The sequence below is a fragment of the Echinops telfairi genome, unplaced genomic scaffold (assembly GCF_000313985.2).
Source record: "Echinops telfairi isolate 266 unplaced genomic scaffold, ASM31398v2 ScPeMD7_3533;HRSCAF=4204_0, whole genome shotgun sequence".
In the NCBI taxonomy this organism is placed as follows: domain Eukaryota; kingdom Metazoa; phylum Chordata; class Mammalia; order Afrosoricida; family Tenrecidae; genus Echinops; species Echinops telfairi.
Window position 1 is genome coordinate 1,793,844 of NW_022107431.1, and position 19,909 is coordinate 1,813,752.

Genomic DNA, 19,909 nt, shown 5'->3' on the forward strand with positions numbered 1-19,909 from the left:
CCCCCCCCCCAATCCGTGACTTGACCCTACAGTTCCCGACAGAGAGAAGCACAGAGGCAGCGTGAGCAGCGAAAAGAAATGCAAGTGTATTTGCAGACAGTCGGGTACATTTCTGACGTACATCTGCGCAGTGGACAGAAGGGCAGGGCCGTCACAGGTTGGACAAGGAATGCCTACATTGTTACAGACTGAGGAGAGGAGGGACCGGCAGATGCCAGAGAAAGAGCGCCAGAAAAGACCGCCGCTACCGTGCCAGACGAAGAACGAGGACTGGCCCTCGCCGGGAGGCAGCCTGTGGGCAGCAGGACAAGGTACTCAGCTGCAATGTCACCACTGGTGCCTGTGGTCCTGGCTGCCTCCCCTAGGGCTGTGCACTTGCACACCAAAAACACACATGTGCACACATACACACTGTGGGCACACCTGCTACAAACACGAATATGCGCGCGCGCGTGCACACACACACACACACCCCGGACACCAAAGACAACACCATGTGCACGCCCACTCTGAGGACACACGCATGTGCACACACCCAGACACCGAGCACACCCATAGCCAGGACAGGAGCCCCACATCTCGTTCCTGAGCTTGCTGATGTCTACACGGGAAAGGGCTCCTGGGCGGCAGCAGGGGCCATGCTGAGTGTCTGTCCACATCAGCAGTTATGGGTCGGGGTCCAGAAGCGGAGGGCATGCGGTATGTGCAGGGCGCCGAGTGAGTGGGTCTCAGCTGGCCCGCCCCGAGCCAGTGGGTCAAGAGCGGCCCAACCTAAACCATCCTTCCGAAAACCTAAGTCCCGAGCTCAAGTGTCCACTGCCCGGGAACCTGACTTCCTCAGAAGCACCCTCCCTCATCTCTGCAGCCCAAAGACGTCCTGGGTGAGCTGCTCTGCGAGGACCCAGCAGGGAGGGGGCAGCAAGGTCCTTCCAAGGGGGCGGCAGCTGTGAGTGTGAAGATCACTCCTGTCAAAACAGGTCCTGACCACTACGCCAGCCTCTCAGCCACCAAATACCTCCTGACTAACCTTGTCCTTGTTTGGGGCCGGCGTGGGGGAGTGGGTGGGCAACACAGTCCACTGGATTATCAAGCCCAGAATCATGAATGGAAACAAGTTCTGCCCATAGGAAGCTGTGGCACTCGAAGCTTCTGCCTTCACAGAAGGGAAAGGGTGGGCAGGGCAGCTTCCCCAGGACAGACAGGCAGACAGACAGAGAGCAGCCCTGGCAGAGGCAAACGAAGGGACAACGGCCAGAGAAGGGGCTGCCAAGCACCGTGCTGCTGAGTGTTCCCGGCTCCCAGCAGCCCCGTGAAAACGCAGCAGCTGGATGTGCACAGGCGGCTGGGCCCAGTCTCAGATGGCACCCTGTCTGGGCCGCATGTCCCACGCCACATGCTTCCTGTGGCAAGGACGCACTGGGTGACTGAGTCAACGGCCGGTGTGCTGCGACTCTCTCTCACCGTGTCCCCTGGGCCAAGTCCACGAGCAACTGAGCACTTGTGCTGAGCGTGCCCAGGGCAGTGGGCCAGCAGGCCAGGCCCGAGGGATCGCAGAGTCTGAGAGGGGCGCGCAGGAGGGCCGCAGGCAGTTCAGCAGACAGGTGGCTGGTGGCCGGGAGGCTCTGGTGCAGTCACCCGGTGGTGCTGGCCCTGTGGGAGCTCCCCGTGCCCGCCCGCTAGGCTCTACTCCTTAGAGGACCAGGACCTTTTCCTCAGCGTCCCGCCGTCCACGCTGCTCCTCCTCCTCCTCCTCAGCGTCCCGCCGTCCCCGTTCCTCAGGAAGACCACGCTCCTCCAGCTCACGCTGCCGCAGCTCCTCCAGCTGCTGCTGCCGCCGCCGCCGCTCCTCCTCCTGCAACTAACAACAGAGTGAACGCCTTACTTTCCACCTGGACTTGCGCAGCCCCAGCACACAGGAGGACGAATGGATGGATGGATTGACAGACGAACGACGGACACACATACACGCTGGGAGACGACAGCACACAGCGTGACCACCACTGGTTCCAAAGAGCCGCCACAGCCCTCTGGGCACCATGCCAGGCAGTTCCTTGCAGAGATGACGCTGGTGCAGCAGGGAACAAGCCTGCCGCCTCACTTCACATGGAACCTGCCCGCTTGCCGCTCATCCCAGCCCAGCAGGAGGCCTCCCCACCCCACCCCACCCCAGTCTGCTCACTCTGCCAATAGGCTGAGCAGTGCTGTCCTGTCCGCCTGTGCGGGGTACCTAATCCTCACCGAGCACGCAACTGGCTCAGGCCCGTTTGCTCAGCGCTATCAGCACATTAGCACCCAGGCTGCCCCCAGCCCACCCTGCGAGGGACAGTCCCTGAAGTCCTGCCCACTTTGTCACCAGGACACAACTTGGCTGCAGCTCTGAAACTCGGCCCAAGGCACACCATCCTGGCACCAAGTCCTGACTCAGTACTTATGAAGTGCAGGCAGAGCCTGGCGCATGAGTATATGCCACCCTCGATGGCCCGTCCCCATTTCTAGAAAACGCTTACGTCCTCTAAGCTGCTTATATTATAGCAAGATGGACAGCACACCCACCAGTAGACTGGAACGGTGCTTGTGCACACTTACAAGTGGTGTGTGTGGGGAGCAACCCCGTGGGGTGGGGAGGTAGGAGGCCTGTTCACAGACAATCCCAACAGCCCGCCCAGGTGGAGGACACTGAGGAGAGACAGCCCTGGGGGCTTTGCAGCAGCAGCAGACACTGCCGATCCGGAGGCGAAGCCCAATGACAAAATGTCTGTCACCTATCAGGTCTGCAGTCCACTCCCAGCCCTGGAGCCCATGTTTTCCATGAAAAGAGCTCTAAGGAGGCGTGAGAGTGGCCGTGTCATAGTGGCAGCACAAATAGTTAAGCATTTGACCACTACCTGGAAGCCTGGCAGTTCAAACCTAGCCCAGGGCGATGGACGTGGAAGGCCGCAGCCTTGAAACGTCTTGGAGCAGTTTCTGTTGGACCCAGCTACCCATGTGGTGCTGTCGCCCGACAACTCTTAACTGCCCAGATTAATGTTGCCCCATGTGCGGCTCCCAGGAAAGGGTCGTCCGTCCTGCCTGCTGGCAGAGACCTATGCCAGCACCAGAACAGGACCCCATGCTTCAGTGCTGTGCCACGGGAGCTGCCAGCGCAGAGTGGACACTGGCACATGGATGTGCCCCCTCCCTGCAGCACATAAAGAAAGCAGACGCGCTCTTTTCACAAGTGCCTAGAAGGGTCTAGAAGAGGCGCCAGTGGTGTGGGGGATTAGGCGGTGGTGTGGGGGATTAAGCGCTGCAAGGTGGCTCCGGCACCCGGCTGGCTCTTGGTCTGTAGCCTGGATTCTGCCAATGCCTCTCAAGCATTCCTGAAATGCTGCAGGGTCTCCCAGGTCTAGGTGGGGCTCTAAGCAGCTCACACCCACCCTTTCTCTCAGGAGGAGCGGGGTGCTACAGTGGGCCGGGTGTGCACACCGATGGATGGCTATCGGTGGTGAACCAATACTTCTGACACACAGTTGGTCCACCCACAGGCAGATAAGGGCCTCCAATAAGTGTCTCCCTGGACATGTAGCTCCTGGAAGAAGCCCCCACAGCGACCCCTCAAAGAGGTATGCTGCGGTCCTGAGCCTGCAACTGTTGAGTGACCTCACCCTGGAGAACAGGTCTTTCTCTGGAGTTGGGGGTGTGGGGATGGGGGCAGCATCGCCCTTGGAGCCCATGCCCACACGACAGCCATCCTGCACTAGAGCTGGTCACATAGGGGACCAGGAGACCAAGCGCTCATTCTAGCTGAAAGTCAGCTCACCTGGTGGAGGCACCAGGGGGCAGGCAGGGTCTGGGGGAGAGTGGGCGGCCAGGAGTGGGTTATGTATAACAGCAACAGCGGGTAGCAGGGAGTCAGAAGGCCTGAGGGGAAGGATAGGCGAGTTACTCAATGTCCAGGTAGTCATATGCCCCAAGGCGAGGACGGACAACTGACCAGTGCTCGGCCAGGGCCAGGGCCAGGGCCAGTCACCCCTCAGACAGAGTAAGGGTCCCAATGCAGCGATCCTGTCACCAGTAACACGCACTTACAGCAGAACTAGGCCGTGAGCTCCCTGGGGGCTGGGCATGGGTCAGCATGAGGGGACTCCCTCACAGGCCAGCTCTGCACTAGCCCTCTGCAACAACTCCTGCCGGATGTCCCGTTTCCTTCCAACCCACTGCTGATCCTGCATGCAATGGGGCTGCCGGCACTCAGAGGCCGCCTCCAAGGGCCCGGCACACAGGATCCCACCTAGTACTCTCGGCCACCTAGCCTGTGTCTGCATCAACAGTCAACCAAGCGTGTTTCCTACGGTCTCTGCCTCACACAGAAGAACCTCAGCTGGAGAGCAACAGGGGGTGCTGCTGCGGTCAGGGCCCCTGAAGGTCCGCCCTGCAACTCCAGGAGTCTGACTCTCAGCACACGGGCACCCAGGACGGCAGGAGAATCTGCTCTGGCAGGACCACTCACTGGTGTGGCTAACCATGAAAGCCCAAGTACTGTTGAAAAGGAACAGGGCGTCGACAGCCCGCTCACTCGCCTCACTGAGCGCAGCCCCTGGTGTCAGCCCCACTCCAACCACAAGCGCCGGAAGCCTGGCTGCAAAAGTGACAGGTGGCCCTCGCCACGCCCCTCTACCTGCTCACACATGGTGACTACGTGACAACACACAGAGCAGGCCCCAGGACGAGAAGGACACTCAAGCATGCGTGTAGGGCCAAGAGGCGCCTAGGTGAGGACAGCCCTCCGGGCAGCAGCCACGGAGCACAGCACGACACAGCCAGCACAGGAAGAAGGGGGCGGGCGGGGAGGGCCGGGCAGAGGAACGAGCACATACCAAATCTAGAACAGAGATTGCTGGCAGAGCAGTCTGCTGCAGGACAGAAGAGAAAAAAGAGAGATGACGTGTGAGCACAGTTAGGTTCCGCCTGGCACTGAGGTGGGTGTCTCCGGCGGCCTAAGAGCCGCCCTGGGGACTCGGGGAGAACCACACACCGGCTCCCAGCAGCCCCCACTCCCAGATGAGTTTCTCCATGAAGAACCTTGGAAACTGACAAGCTTAGCCTCCCAGGATGGACCATGACAGAGAGGACTGTGAAGTACGGGATCTTGAGAAACTTCTGGAACTCCGTTAGAGGCAGGGAAGTTTTCTGCATCCACGCATCCCCATGGGAAAGAGTTGTGACAGAACTACTAGCGTGGAGCGGGCGCCTCTCCTGGTTGCTGGACGGCGGCTGACGTGGCAGGCAGCAGTCAGGGACTGCCCGGCCCAGTGAGGGCCGCACACAGGGCGTCGGGGGACAGGTCTGGGGACCACAAGCAGGGTGGCCTGTCTACTGACTCAACCTGAGAAGTGCCCACAGGACGCCTGGCCCGAGTGGAGGGGGGAGCACGCGGACAGCAGCAAGCACAGAGGACAGTCACGGGAGTGGGGATAGCACCGAGTGGCACCTGAGGCTGGAAGCACACGCATACGGCACTCGGCAGCTCAGTCAACCCTGCCGGCTTAGGGACCCCACCGCGAAGTGCAGGGCTGCGGGTAGGTGAGCGAGGCCCCAAGAGGGAGGCGGTGCTGGTGGGGGCGTGGCTCGGGCTCACTGTCCTGGGCTCACTGTCCCGTGGGTACAGCCCTGCTGGCCTGTGCCAAGGGGCCCTGCTCTTCCCTAAACATGGCGCCTGACAAGTCCTTTCACTTAAGGACTTCAGGTTTGCCTTTGCTCTTTCCGTTGAAAGACAGAGACAAACCTCACCCACTCTCACGCAGGCCTAGGGCCCCTTGCCCTCCGTGCCACAGGTCCAGCCCCTCCCTCCACACAGCTGCTGCAGAGACACGGCTTCTGGTGAGGACGTTACAGGATGTGCAGGGAGCTCCCCTCCCTCCGTTAGCCGGGTGGTGGTGGTCTGGGGCAGCAGGCAGCCCAGCACTGTGGTGGCAGAGCTAATGTGTGGCCCCAGGGTTTTCTTTCTGAGTCTGGGCCACGATCAGCACAGGCCACTGGCCAGCCCTGCTCTCTCTCTCACAATGATGCATCTGGGGACACGTGGGGGAGACGTTCCCTCCAGGCTGGCCCACCCGCCCGAGCCCATGGCCGGGGGGCCCCCTTTACCCGGGCTCTCCTCTCGGCCTCCAGGCGCTGCATGACCAACAGGGCGTCCACATCGTCGTCGTCCTCGTCGTCGTCCTCGTCGTCCTGCTGCTTGGACTCCTGCAGCCGCTTCTGGAACTGCCACTCCAGCATGAGCTTGCGCAGCCGGTCGCTCTCCTCGGCGCTGCGCTCGGCCTTGGCCTGCAGCTCCTGGATCTCGTGGCTCAGCATGTCCACGATGTGCAGCTGCTGCTGCTTCTCCAGCTTCTCTCGGGCGTCCCGCTTCCACGGGTCTGGGGACAGGCTGTCTCCAGATGAGAGCTCCTCCCGGCTGACGGTGATGTATTGCAGGTCGCGCCGCTCGATGGTGCGTGGCTGCTGCTGCGGCTGCAGCTCTCGGATGACCGTGTCCTGTGGCCGTGGCAGGCTGGCCGGCTTCTCGGGCTTGGCCGGGGGAGGCAGGGGCTGTGTGCGCATCTGGCCCAGCTTCCGCTCCTGCTCGCGCCGCTTCCGCTCCCGCTCTTCCTCCAGGCGGGCCTTCTCCTTCTCGTACCACCGCTGCTGCTCCTCCCGCTTCTTGCGCTCTGCAGCGGCCGCCTGCACGGACGAGGTGCAGGCCTGGCTGGCAGAGGGGGGCAGCGGCAGAGGTGAGTCCACCAGCACCCCATCCAAGTCGCCAGCATAGTGCACAGGGGGCGGTGGTGGTGGTGGGGGCAGGTCCATCCGCATGGGCTGAGAGATGGCCACTGGGATTGGTGTGATGGCAGCTGGGGTTTTCCAGCGGCCAGGGCCGCTTTTAGTTAGTGTGGACGCGGGGGTAGCCGACTTCGAGGAATGGTTCAGGTGCTCCTGGCTGGATGTGCTAGACTCGAGGGAGGAGCTCTGGTTTAGCCACATGTCGCTGTCCGACTTGCGGTCCACCCCAGCCGCCATGCGATGCTGCTCAAGCTGGTAGGTTTGGTCATCGCGGAGTTCCTCTTGGGACCGAGTAACCCGCTGGAAAACAGGAGAAAGAACCGTCACAGTCACCTACAGACTGGGGACGCTTTCCGCAGCTTCTCATCTGCAGGGAGGAAGCTCCAGACAAGGGCAGTAGGGCGCCCACAGTGTCATCACTTGGGAGAAGCAAGAGACACTGTGCCCTCTGTCATGTCACCGTGGCCTCCAAGAGGGGCCGGCCACACCCTCACTTCCTCTCTGAGGTGGCCAGGCACACACTGCTGACTAAGAACACACTGGGGCTTAACCATGACCACCCCTCCCAGAGCCAAGATCATCTGATCATCACCCAGAGTGACGGTCGGTCATATGTCCTTTTGTCTTAACTTGAGATGAAGCACATACAGGCCCATGTGCCTCTGGCTCCTGCTCGGACCCGGGCTGGCAGTCACAGAACACCACAGCCTCAAGCTGTCCATACCCTGCTGCGGGGGTGGGGGTGGATGGAGGAGAGAAGGGAGAGCTTCCCCCAGCTTCTCTCTGGAGGCAGAAACTTCCAGATCACTGGGGGCACAGTCTACTGAGCCCAGGGTCCAAAATTTAAGCCATCAGCACCCAAGTCTTCAGACTCAACTTTGCTGCTGGCCACACTGCCCAAATCCCTCCCCAAAGGTCCAGCCACACCTCCCCACCCCGTCCTCAGCGAGGACACTTGGGCCAGCTGGGCATCCTTGCTCTTCCCTCTATTTTCCAAGGCCAACCAGGCTGTAGCTATCACCTCACCTTCACCCTGCAGGGCAAGGCCAGCCCGAGGGGGCTTCTGGTCTCTGACATAACCATCCACAATGCTCCCTTGCTGAGCTAGAAACCCCCAACATCTCAGTCCAGGCTGCTGTCTCCGCACACACACAGCCCTGCCACGTCTCCTCAGATGGTCCGGTCCACTCACTCGCATGCACGCTCAGGCCACAGAGAGCCCTGCCACGTGAAGCACGCTCTCTTGCCCCACCTTCCCAGACTCCATCACAAAGCCCTGAAAGGAGACCTTAGGGACGCCAGTGATAGTCTTGCTGTGCAGAGCTTCCCCCTGAAATGCCACTCTGTTCACCTGAATGACCATACTGGGGTGATCACCATCTGGGTGTGGATGAGGCTTCTCCTCATAGCTTGACCATGGGCTCTGTGGAGGGCCAGTCCGATCCTGGGACTTGGAAGCAGGGAAGGTAAAATATTCTCTAGGGCACGTCTGGGTGGGGATGGGGTACGCTTCAGGTCTGGGTGGCAGGCTCTGCTCCTGGGGAAGAAGGGACAAGGGAGAATTGGCTGCTGAGAAACGAACGGTGCATCCAATCTCTGCGGCAGCAGGGCTGCTCAATCTCTTTCCATTACCCACTGCCACCGAGTTGCCTCGGATTGACTGACCCCACAGGGCAGAGAAGAGCTGCTCTCCTGGGTTTCCAGGCGAGAACCCTTCACAGAGTAGCCTGCATGTCCCTCCTCTCCCACACAGTGACAGCCTTTCAGTGACCACTGAGCACTAACGTACTGTGCCAAATATCAGCTGCACATCCGGGCACCTGTCCCAGCACAGCTTCAGAGAGCCTGCCTGCAGGGGGACATGGCTGCCCCAGAGGAGCTATGGGAGGGGCTACGTCAAGCGCAGTGGCTGTTTGAGAGGCGCCTGTGTGTGAAACCACGTGAGGTGTTGCAGCTAATCTGAAGGAGCCAGCGTGGGGTGTGGGGCCTGTTCTAGGGGAGGCATTTGTGAAGTTGGGAAGTACCCAGCCCCTGTCCAGACCTGACCTCAGTGCACAGGTTCCCGGTGGATACAGAGGTGATCTTGGCTGTCGTGCCTGTGCTGTACGCGTGCTTCCCTCCGGGACTAGGGGGCTGGTCTGTTGGGAAGAGGGAAGAAGCAGTCAGTGTGGATGCGCACAGAAGGAAGGTAACATCTGAGGCCAACCTGGCTGCAGGAGCTCAGCTGGGCCAAGGGCGCATTCTGCTCCCCACTCTGACTTTAATAGGTATGCCCGATACAAAAGCAGTGGGGAGCTGGTCACCTCTCTAGAGCAGAGGCACCGGTGCCCTTGTCTAGAGCGAGCACCCCTCACCCCCCACCCGGCTCACAGCTGGCCCTCCTGGCCCTGCCATACACCTGCCCAGCCTTGCTGCTGGGGGCCCATTGGGCACGGGGACGTCACTGGGAGGCAGCTCTTACTTGCCACGTTGGGACTGGAGCGGTGATCTGCACGATTCTTCATCAGTCTGTCGTCACCCGGCAACATCTTGGGCTCACTGAACTCCGCCCACGGCAGCTGTGGGCTCTCAGGGGACCCGTTCTGAGCTGAATTATGATAGAGCTCAAAACCTTCGCTCTTGGGCCGGGGTTTCCCAGAGGCTCCACGGCGATCTGAAACTGAAAGCCAAGCCCGATGAGGACACGCTTGTTTGCTAAGGGTCCGTCCTGGTGAGCACTGACCCCGCACCTGCATGCAGCACTTGTTCACTGTCAGCATGAAAGCAGACTTCACACAAAGGCACAATCTGTCCACAGAAACTCTAAAAGTTCCCAAACAAGTACACTTTTGAAGTGTGTTTGAAAGAAAGAGGAGGCCTCCTGCTCCCACAGGGGCAGTCTGCCTGTGTGGTGTTCTTCTCAGATCCTCAGTCCCCCTGCTAAGCAACAGACACACTTCCAAGTCTCACTGCTTTGGTTTGTCTCGAAAGGCCGGGGCCACACCGCAGGCCTGCACCAGAGAGCCGGTGGCTGGGTGCCTGTCCCCGGCCACACCGCAGGCCTGCACCAGAGAGCCGGTGGCTGGGTGCCTGTATGCCTCCTGCTTGGTTGTGAGCCCCAGGCGCCGGCTTAGATTCTGACTTACTGCCACCACAGCCCTATCTAGAGTGCATTACTGAGACTGGTCAGAAAGTACTTACTCATTTCAAAGACAGCGCTGAGTCACCGTTTTATCCTCTGTGACTCTACATATATATGTACATGGATTTACGGCGCAGAGGAACCACTGCTCTTCTCTGCACGGCACCGAGTTTGTCGTCTGCCGTGAAGTCTACGGAGCTAGGGTCTCTCTCCTGTCCCACCCCAGCAAGTGCAGCAGTGCCAGGCACGGCTTCTACACAGGTGCTCACAGCCATTGCCTTACGAGTCTCTCTACACTTTCTGTTCTGTCTACCTGCCCACCCCCACCCCACCCAACTTGCTCGCCACACACAAACATCTACTGTGTGCCAGGCACTTCAGGGGCAGGGCGGGAGGGGCGCCTCAGCAGCAGCACATGGGCTCCACCAGGGTCTCGTTGAAGGACCCAAGGGAAGAGGCTCCCAGCTTAGATTTGAACCCTAGCACCTCAAGTACCTTAGTTAAAGCGCCCACCCTCGACTTGTTGACCTTTGACACTGGGGTTGTGTGACCGCTAACAGGCCTGGCTTACGGAAGGTGTTGCAGAAAAGACAAGCAATGCCAGCAGTGCGGGAGGGTCCTTACTTCTCTGCATCAAGGGGGATGGCTGGCTGAGCAGTGTGGCAAGGCCGTGGTAAATGGCTCCTTGTTTGGCAACTTCCAGTGTCACCACTGAACTCGTTCTGGTCATGAGCTCCGCAGCCCTGGAAGAAAGTGCAGAGCAGTTGGAGCCATGAGCGGAGCGCCACCTGGCCACATCTACAGACGCCACCTGTCCTCCAGGTGGTGCTCTTCCACACCCTACCCCGTCAGGAGGCACAGGTACATGTTCAGGAACTCCAGCAAGTTCTAGAGCGTTGGTCTTTTCTTGTTTAAACTTCAAAGAAACCTTTCCACACCCAAATACCAATGTGCAACTTGCTAACCAGCGGAATGTCGCACAGACGAGGAGCTTGACTTGCTGGTATGTACTGCTCTTCCTCCTCCTGGAATCCCAACCCCGCACATACAACGTGGCACCCATTTCCCACTCCCAGCAGGCCCACCTCTCCTGAGACAGCCCAACAAGGCTGCGTCCGTCCACGCTGAGGAGCTGGTCCCCGGCTGCCAGTCGGCCGTCCTGTGTGCACCCAGCACAGATGTGTGCGTGTGGGAGACATGAAGGCGTGTGGTTGGGTGTAGGGAAGGTGGAGAGGAGGGGGGGGACAAGAAAAGGCAGTTAGTACAGATCAAATTTGTGCTCCCACACACGTCTTTCTTTTAGACAAACGCCGGGTACGTTGAATCAGACACATCAGTGAGCCCCTCTCGCTGTCTCTGCTGGTTACAGGCACCACATGCAGAGCCCACCCTTTCAGACAATACTTGCCACGTCGGCTGCGCCTCCCTTGACCACGGACTTAACGTAGATCCCCAGCTTATCTTGCCCTGCACCCTGGCAAAAAGAAGAAAGGGTAAGTGAGGCACAGACACTGTGGCAAAGCCTGGAGAGCTGGCCGTGGCTGTGTTCACAGCACTGGTTCTGCATTGGGTAAACGACGACGACGATGGCGGAGATGTCACCATGTTGTCTTAAAAGTAAAAACACAGAGACAAACGTATGTATCTCCAAAACGAGTTCTTCCTGAATCATGGGATGCTACTGTTGGAAGCTGTGCCTAGCCCTGCACCTTCCTCCCGGCGCTGCTGTGCTGGAGGGAGCCCTCCGCGGGGCCAGCGTCAGTCCATCTTGGGAGGGTCTTCCTCACTGCACAATGACGTGGTACTAACGAGCGCGAATGAACTAATGTCCAACTCCAGGGTCTAGTGCCTCCAACCATGACACCAAGTCTTACGACACCGGGTCTAAGAAGCAGTCTTAGATCGCTGCTGATGTCGACCTGTGAAGATGGAATCCTTGACAAGTGAATTTTTTTCTCCGTTGACCATGAGGTTGTCTCCTGGTCTGACTGAGGGATTCTGTCTGCTCTCCATGGACGTGGGAGCCACACTGTGGGGTGCAGACCTTGACTGTCATCAGTAAGTGGCGCAAGTCTTCCTTGCTCTCAGCGAGCAAGGCTGTGCCATATGCACGTCGTGCGTCTCGCAGGCCACTAACGAGCCTGCCTTCCATCCGTCCTCTCTTTGCTCATCACACACACTGGCTAAGCATGGGAAGGACACAACCCTGCTGCACACGTTCCGATTTGAAACCACGGTGTCTCTGCTCGGTTCCAACAACAGCATGCTGAGAATACTAAAAACAGACTTGGAGTCCTGAAGACAATTTGAGAACATGCCAGTGAGCTAAAAACCACCTGGAGTGATCGAATCCACGCATCGTCTTACTTTAAAGCGTGCACCGTCACAGGCCACGTCCTTTCCACGCGCAGTTTGATGACAGGAGAAACCAGCTTCCTGTGGCACGCAGAGGAGCGAGCAGTACGAGGCTGGGCACAGAGCACACTGAGAGGTGCTGCCGAGTGGGCGCCGTCCCATGGCAGCAGCGCAGCACTGCTCGGTGTGGCCCCAGCTCGCAGTGGCTGTTATGTCGGACCCGTGGGTGCAGCCACTGTGACAGTGCATCTCATGGAAAGTCTCCCCCCTTTTCACTGCCCCTCCACTTCACTAAGCAAGAGGTCCTTCTGCAGGGACTAGTTTCTCTTGATAACATGTCCAAAGTATGTGAGCCAACTCAAGGACCACGTAACGTAATTCTAAATTTCAACAGTAAGTGAAAAGACCCAGCCCCCACAGAACTGCTGTGCTATACAAGAAGGATGAAATCAGGTGGGAGAGCCTGAAGTACCACCAGGATGACCTTCAGAATCACCAACAGTCTAGCCCATACGGACAGCACAGCCCTCACATCAAACTCAGAATGCTGAAACCTCGCTCGGCATTGCATTTACCAGGTAGGCAATCCTACGCATTAAACCTCAGTGGGATGTATTCCTTAGGTCACACCAAAAGCAAGTGTCAGGTTATATCAATGTTGCTTCTGATAGGTGCTGACAGTGACCCCGTGGGTCCAGGGCTTCTGGGGGGCCAGCTCCAGGGAGAGGAGCTCTGGTACAGTGCCCACAGTGAAACGTGCGCTGAGATCCAGAAGGCTGCGGGCTTGAACCGAGCGGGCTCCACAGGGAAAAAGATGCAACCTGTGCCCGTGTGACTACAGCCCAGACACCTCATGGGCCACCCGACACAGGAGGTTCAAAGCAGACACCACGCCCACCCCGTCTCTATGAAAACAACTGACCACTGAGTGGGTCTGTGAGCGGCTCAGCCCTAACCACTGGGCCACCAGTGTTCTTTGTGCAGGGCTGCTTGGCTCTTCTGTTACTCACAACTGTCACTCACAGAAGACACTTGTGTTACACATTTACAGCGAGTTTCTCCTTCACAATTAACTGGGTCCTTTACTTCACAGCTGTGGCCCAGGTGTCTGTGAGCACCGCGATATGCACAGGGTCCCACTATGTTTCCAGCCAGGTGAGGACACTACCCTGTGGGCCTTGCCCGTGGCTCTGCACATGCCTACTGAGTTACTGTCCTGTCCTCAGTACTGGAATGGGGTGGTGCCCATGCTGACCTACCTCGGACCTCACTGTCCTCAATCTGTCCCTCTGCGTCACCGACCCTCACACACTGCTCTGTGCTGCCTGGCCTTCCCCTTGGTGTGCCTGACTCCCCCGGCCTCCTCCTTAGCAGCTTCCTGTATGGCGCTCTTGCACATGCCCCTCGTGGCTGCCCAGCAGGCCCCCTGTAGCAACGTGCTGGGGTAGGTGGGTGACATGCCTGGGAGGGGAGGAAGCAAGCACCGTGGCTCCGATGGCTGTGCGGAGCTCGAGGAGCAGCTGCGGGCAGGGCCATGGCTGGGGGCTGGCAGCAGGGTCACCACCTGCCTGGGATGGAGGCAGCCTGCTGTACCTGCCATGGAGAGGCTGGGGAGCAGCCCTGGGTGCCTAGTTGGGATGCTGACGGAGTAGCAGAGGTGGAAGGAGGGTGAGAGGCGTAGCGGCAAGCAGACAGGTGGGCATTGGCTGCATGCACACTGCAAGCCCCGGCACCCACCAGAGTGCTGCTGACAGATGGCGTGGCACAGTGGTGGCCCAGGGTGACAGCGGCATGTTCGGACAGATGCCAAAGCACGGTGCAGGCATGATTTAGGAGGTGCTACGCTCCTGAGTAAAGCTGCCCGCCTGCCTCCGCGTCCCCATACCATCTAGAGGACACGTGTACGCAGCCATCAGGATGCAACTCCCTCACACTGTTGACGGGATCGCATGGCCACTGGTTTGATATGGCACAGGGTGCACCGGCCAGGCTTTCTCTAGGAATGGGCAGTGTGCTGTGGGCTGCCTGAGGACAGCGGCAGCGTGTCTCCTGAAGTGCACTAGCACACAGTGGTTAGCCAAGCACCACCACGTATGCGGTCCGTGGGCCCCCGAGTCTCCACCCCTCCAGCTGGACGGTACCCAGGTACAACTCACCCTACTCACTGGGGAAGCTGGGTAGCTAGCTGCTCAAGGAAAACCTGATGGTAGCACCGCGTTCCTCACTCTGCCAAGCCCCACCCCCCAATCCAAGACGTGAGAACCCGGAGCACCTTAGACCTCATTCCCCCACGCCGTTCATGCTCCCTGTCGCCGCAGCTCGGGACTGCGCTATGCAACTCCTGTGCCCTCCCTGCGGACCCCTCCACTGCACCTGGACCATGGTCGCGACCGAATGAACGCTCCCTCCCCAGGACAGAGCGGTTCGTGGTCCGCAGGCAGCAGGAGGGATGCACAAAAAGATGGGGAACGTCCTCAGCTGGGCTTCTCATGGCGGTGCATGGTGACCAGCCTCCAGTGCTGTCCTGTCCACTACGGGTACCTGTTGCACCGGCCCTGCCCCCACTCCTGGCTCGGCTGGCCTGGCTCCAGCTGCCCCCCTCCCAACTCTGCAGGTTTCTGCACCCCATCCTTCTGTGAATGCCACCTGCACCTTACCCACAGCTCATAGCTGCAACTGGCCGGCCAGCCAGCAGGTGGACACAGACCCCACGACGAGTTGTGAAGACGTTTCTTTTAGAAAAAACAGGCGGTGAGTGGCAGCAGGCGGGCACCAGACCTGATGGCGTATCTAGCATTCCTCCCCACCATCTTCATCCTGAGCAACCCCCAGTTGACAGAGAGCCTCATGCTGGCCTGACACCGAAGGTCAAGGTCGAAAGCGTGGCTCCAGTCGACCTGCGTCACAGGGACAGATGGCAGGTCTAGAGCAGCAAGGATCTAAACTCAGGACAGATGTACCGAGTCATGGCCAGGTCAGAGATCCTCACCACACCTCTCTACACAGAGTGCATTCACTATCTGAGCCAAGGGCAACTGCAAGTCTCCCCACCTGCTCAGACCAGGGTATTCAGTTAACTTTAAGGTCATTTCCCAGTGAAGGGGGAAAACAGTAGGACTAACATAGCCAGTAAGCACACAGGTGCTAGGGAAGCCTGACAACCAGGGGCTCTCCCACCCTGAGGACCTTAGAGTAGAGAGCGGGCTGTGGAAGAGACACATCAAGGTCCTTGTCCCTTAAAGGAATGTAAAATGGTATTGAAAAAGATACTGCATTTTGGGTCCCCATGGCCCGCACCCCTCCGATAATTTGCAAAAGAATGATCTTGACCGTTTTGATCACAGTCACTCCAGTCTCATAAAAGCACCGTCAAAGGGGTTATGGATTCCACACACCAGACGCCCCAGTGTCACTGAGCAAGCAACTCCAAAGTGAGTGCAGCCGTGAGCAGCCGGCTCTCCCCACCAAGGTGCTGCAAGAAGGCAGCTTAGTCCCCTCCCAGGCAGCCTGGCAGAAAGGCCCCCCAGCCCAAGTCACTCCCGTGGTGTGACCTCAGCTGGGGAAACTCAGAGAGGACTCTGTACTTGGAGAGGGGTGAGGAGAGCAGGGGGGTAAGCAGGGCAAGAAAACCTCAACCTGAAGTCTCTCTGGACAGAAGGTGCTGACGGAGCCAGGAGCCAGAGGGGTGGTCCCCTTCTTCCAGCTCAGACCTGCTCCCCTGAGGACTTGCCACACATGGCTCCCAGGAATAGGGACCCTGACTCTGTTCCCCAAGTTTTCGCTCCCGGCTCTCTGCCTACCAGTTCTGTGCTCCCTGTCCTCTTCCCCTTCTCTCCCCCCCCACCCTCCTCCGCCTTGGGCCCTGTGCTTCCTCACCGAGAGCAGCCAGGCGGTCTCACCTCCAGCAGGGGACGGCTGAGTGTGGGACGCGCTGGGAGCAGAGTGGTGAAGATGTTGACGACACCATCCACCACAAAGGCCTGCCTGGCTGGTGCTCAGCACCGCCTGTTGTTCCAGGCAGGGGCGGGGGCGGGGGTAGGGGTCCGGTCTGTGAAGCCGGAGGCCTGGAACAACAATGGGCTGGGCGGACCTGCTGGTTCCCAGTACAGTGGGCAGTTCCTCCAGAGATCCAGCCCCGCCCTTCAGCAGGAAGGGGCTCATCGGAGGACCTGATTCTGCCACAACCCCCCTGAAGGCATGGGCCACCTCCCCCTGCCCCCCACCTCACAGAGACATGGGGGTGGGCGGTGGGGGCAGGAGGGCCCAGCCTGCTGGCTGCAGGCCTCTGCTCCTACAATGGCAGCAGAGCCTCTTCCCTAACTGGGACGTCTATTCCAGGCCCACACGGGGTGAGGCCCTGAAACCGTGAGGGGGTGTGTGCCTGTGGAGGGTGGGTGTTGTAGGTGCTCTATGCTGCTTGCTCAGACTCTCAGAGTGCACTGAAGGCAAGAGGGCGAAGGGCTGCCAAAGGAGGGATTCCGCGGTGTGTGCCGGCCACAGTGCCTGTGCCATGCTAACCTTGTCCAGGGGGTTCACGCTGCCAGCCGGCGAGAACGAGCACCAAAGCCATTGTCACACAGGCTTAGAAAGGAACACAAAAGCATGTTTTCCTAGAGCACAATTGGCTGTGTGCTGTGGCACCACCGAGGGGGAGAGGCCCTACCCAGGGAGTCACGCCTCCTTCTGTGGTTGGCAGGCCAGGACACGTCGCAGTCTCTAACCGCCTGGTTTTAAACAGCATAAACAAAACTCCTTGCCATCACTCTTAATGACCCTGTGGGTTTCTGAGACCATTACTCTTTACAGGAGTAGGAAGTCCATCTTTCTCCCGAGGCTGAGCTACTGGTTTCTAACTGCTGACCTTGTGGTTAGCAGCCCACTACGGGCAGCACCAGGGCATTTACAGAGAAAGGTAGGGAAACGGTCCAGGAGAAGCCTAGTCAGGCTGCCCCCTGTGGCCGGAGCACTTGCCCTCCAGGTCCCTCAGCTAGCCCGAGCAGGGGCGCCACAGTGGGCAGCAAATTTCCCCAATGACCTTGCATCACCGCCCCTTCCCACATGACAGACAGACAAGAAGGGGAGAGCCCCTTCCTGGAGAAGGGACTCACCCACAGGCTCAGACAAGCTGGGCTGCACACATTCTTCCTTGCAGACAGAGCGCTGGCAAGACTCACCCCTGGCTCTGCTCGGCCAACCACGGAGAACCACATTGCTGCTTCTGGGTCTCCCAGCTCCATGGCTGGGGACAGCGGCCAGCTACCCGTTGGGCACCCAAGAGCCACCCATTGCAACGGCCTGCCTGAACCGGCTCAGAGATGCCTTTGTCAGCACTGATCACGGTGGCCAGCACGCCATGCAGAACCTTGCGTAATTGCTCTGCTGTTGTTCCCAGCTGCTTCATCTCCTGAGCCCTCCAGGGGCGGCAAATTGTGGGGATGAGGGGGGACCTTCTCCGTAGCCCCTCATGACCTCCAGAGCCAGCAGGAAACCCGCTGTCCCCTGACGAGTGAGAGGCCGCCCTCTCTCAGCTGCCACACATGGCCAGATCATCTGGCTCTCATCACGTAGACTGCAGGGAAATCCTGCCAGCAAGCCACACCATACCACACACTCATCACAGAAAAATGTCCCACCACACCGCTCAGGGACAGACACACACACACACCGCTCAGGGGGACACACACATACACTGCTCAGGGGCAGACACACCACTCAGGGGTCACACTGCATGCTACTGAGGGCAACACTTCAAAACAAACTTGGCTGCTGGGATCATTATGTGGAGACAGAGAGGACACAACCCTGGGCGGGTCGTGACAGGTCCCAACAAGTAGCAGCGTCACCGCCGGAACCACACAGGGGAGCATGGTTACTGCGCCGGTTGGCAATAGTCTGGCTGCAGGAGCCACACAGCCCGGCCCTGCGCGTGCAGACAGCAGAGATTGGCATGGGCTCCTCTGGCTACGGGGCGGCAGTCAGGCGTTCTGAGACGGCGACTCTACAGTACTAGGTCTGATGTTGAGGGCAGTGCCCCGGGAGCTGGGGTCTGACTCAGGGACAGCAGTACCCTAATGGACCACAACGCAGCCAAAGAAAGGCTGACTGATGGCCATGAGTCATTTGCAAGCAAAAACACAGCCTGGCTAACAACCAACCCCCTTAACCCCCCATATTCTTGACTCTGTGTGCTCTCTGACCACACCGTCTATGCCTATCAGGTCTGAGGGAGCCCTGTTGGCGGTGGTTACACATTGGGCTGCTAACTGCAAAGTCAGTGGTTCGGTATCACCAGCGGCTCTGCGGGAGAAAGATGAGACTTTCTGCCCCAGCAAAGAGTGACGGCCTGGGAAACTCACAGAGGCAGCTCTGCTGAGTCAGATCAACGCTATGGCAGTGAGAGCCTGCTAAAGATCAAAGATCGCATGCAGCTTTCAGTACAGATTCTAACGCAACTTAAAGAAAGCCCAAGTCCTCACAACTGGCAAAACTCACACCCACAGCCATCAAGTCAGACCCTACTCAGTGACCCTCAGCTGTCACCTTCACAGAAGCAGCCAGCCTCATCTTTCTCCTGTGGTGCAGCTGGTGGTCTTGAACCGCCAGCCTGTGGTTAGCCTATCCCACAGCACTACCAGAGAGGAAAGACGGAACCGTTCAGGGCTTCATTTCACACAGACACAGTCAGCGCCCCTGGAAGCAGCCATCGAGGGACAAACAATGAGCTGCACTGGGTGAAGCTGCTGCACAAGGCTTCTTCCAGGAGCAGAACAGTCTCTGTGCACACTAAGATATGGCCGACAAGCCGGCCATTTTCAGCTGCCTCATATATACGCATGCAAGACCCAGCACTCTCGAAGGGGAGAGAAAGGGCCTTGATGTGGTTGAATGACGGGCTGGCAAAGACTGCTGGCAGTACCGTGGACCGCCGGAACAGACAGATCTGTCCGGGAAGAACTGCGGCCAGAGTGCTCCTCAGAGGCAAGGATGGCAGACCTGGTCTCAGGTGCTTTGGACATGTGGTCAGGAGGGACCAGTCCCTGGAAAAGGACACCAGGGCTGGTAAAGCAGAGGGGCAGTAACAAAGAGGAAGGCCCTCAGTGGGACTGACTGACACTGTGCCTGCAGCTAGACTCACCCAGCCGCCTGGGTCCCCGGAGCCCGGCAGTGACAACAGGGCTGCGATGAACCGAAAGGCTGCGCTGTGGGACACAGGGCTCCCAATGGTGCTGCGTGGGAAGTGCCCTGCAGAGTCTTGGTGGGAAAGACCCCCGGTCTGCTGCAGGCATGAGAACAGCTGGGACCCCAAGAGGCAGTACAGCTCCGCCCTGTTGGCCGGGTCACCACAGTACGGTGCAGGCTGCGCTGAGGCTCTCCTAGTGACATGCACCACCAGCGGCGCCTGCCATCTTCTGCCGCACCTTTGTAGCACCTGCCACCAGATGGCAGGTTCCACATCTCCGACATGTGGATTCCAGGTTCCACATTGAAATAGTTTATTGTGCCAGCCTGGCCGATAAACACATGTGGGATTAACTGAAGGGTAATGGCTCGGCAAGCCTCACCTTTCTTGTCTCTCGCTCTTTGATCATCGGACCAGTGTGAGGCTGCCTCGCTGGTTCTGTGCCTCAATTT

The 19,909-nt window shown here is 59.0% G+C and overlaps 1 protein-coding gene across 15 annotated transcripts in view; it reads right to left on the reverse strand.

The window, feature by feature from the left end:
- The window catches only part of AFDN (afadin, adherens junction formation factor), a 70,234-nt gene that overhangs the window by 5,674 nt on the left and 44,651 nt on the right, over nucleotides 1-19,909 (reverse strand). For 9 of the 15 annotated variants that reach the window (XM_045294555.1, XM_045294554.1, XM_045294546.1 and 6 more), the window contains 9 exons: nucleotides 11,331-11,396; nucleotides 11,008-11,081; nucleotides 10,547-10,665; nucleotides 9,263-9,460; nucleotides 8,848-8,939; nucleotides 8,153-8,338; nucleotides 6,127-7,101; nucleotides 4,857-4,892; nucleotides 1,706-1,858 (listed from right to left, as the gene is read on the reverse strand). In XM_045294555.1, coding sequence (XP_045150490.1) covers nucleotides 1,706-1,858; nucleotides 4,857-4,892; nucleotides 6,127-7,101; nucleotides 8,153-8,338; nucleotides 8,848-8,939; nucleotides 9,263-9,460; nucleotides 10,547-10,665; nucleotides 11,008-11,081; nucleotides 11,331-11,396 — 1,899 coding nt within the window. The remainder of the gene's footprint in view (nucleotides 1-1,705; nucleotides 1,859-4,856; nucleotides 4,893-6,126; nucleotides 7,102-8,152; nucleotides 8,339-8,847; nucleotides 8,940-9,262; nucleotides 9,461-10,546; nucleotides 10,666-11,007; nucleotides 11,082-11,330; nucleotides 11,397-19,909) is intronic. The other 6 variants (XM_045294561.1, XM_045294558.1, XM_045294556.1 and 3 more) reach the window with 1 other exon arrangement.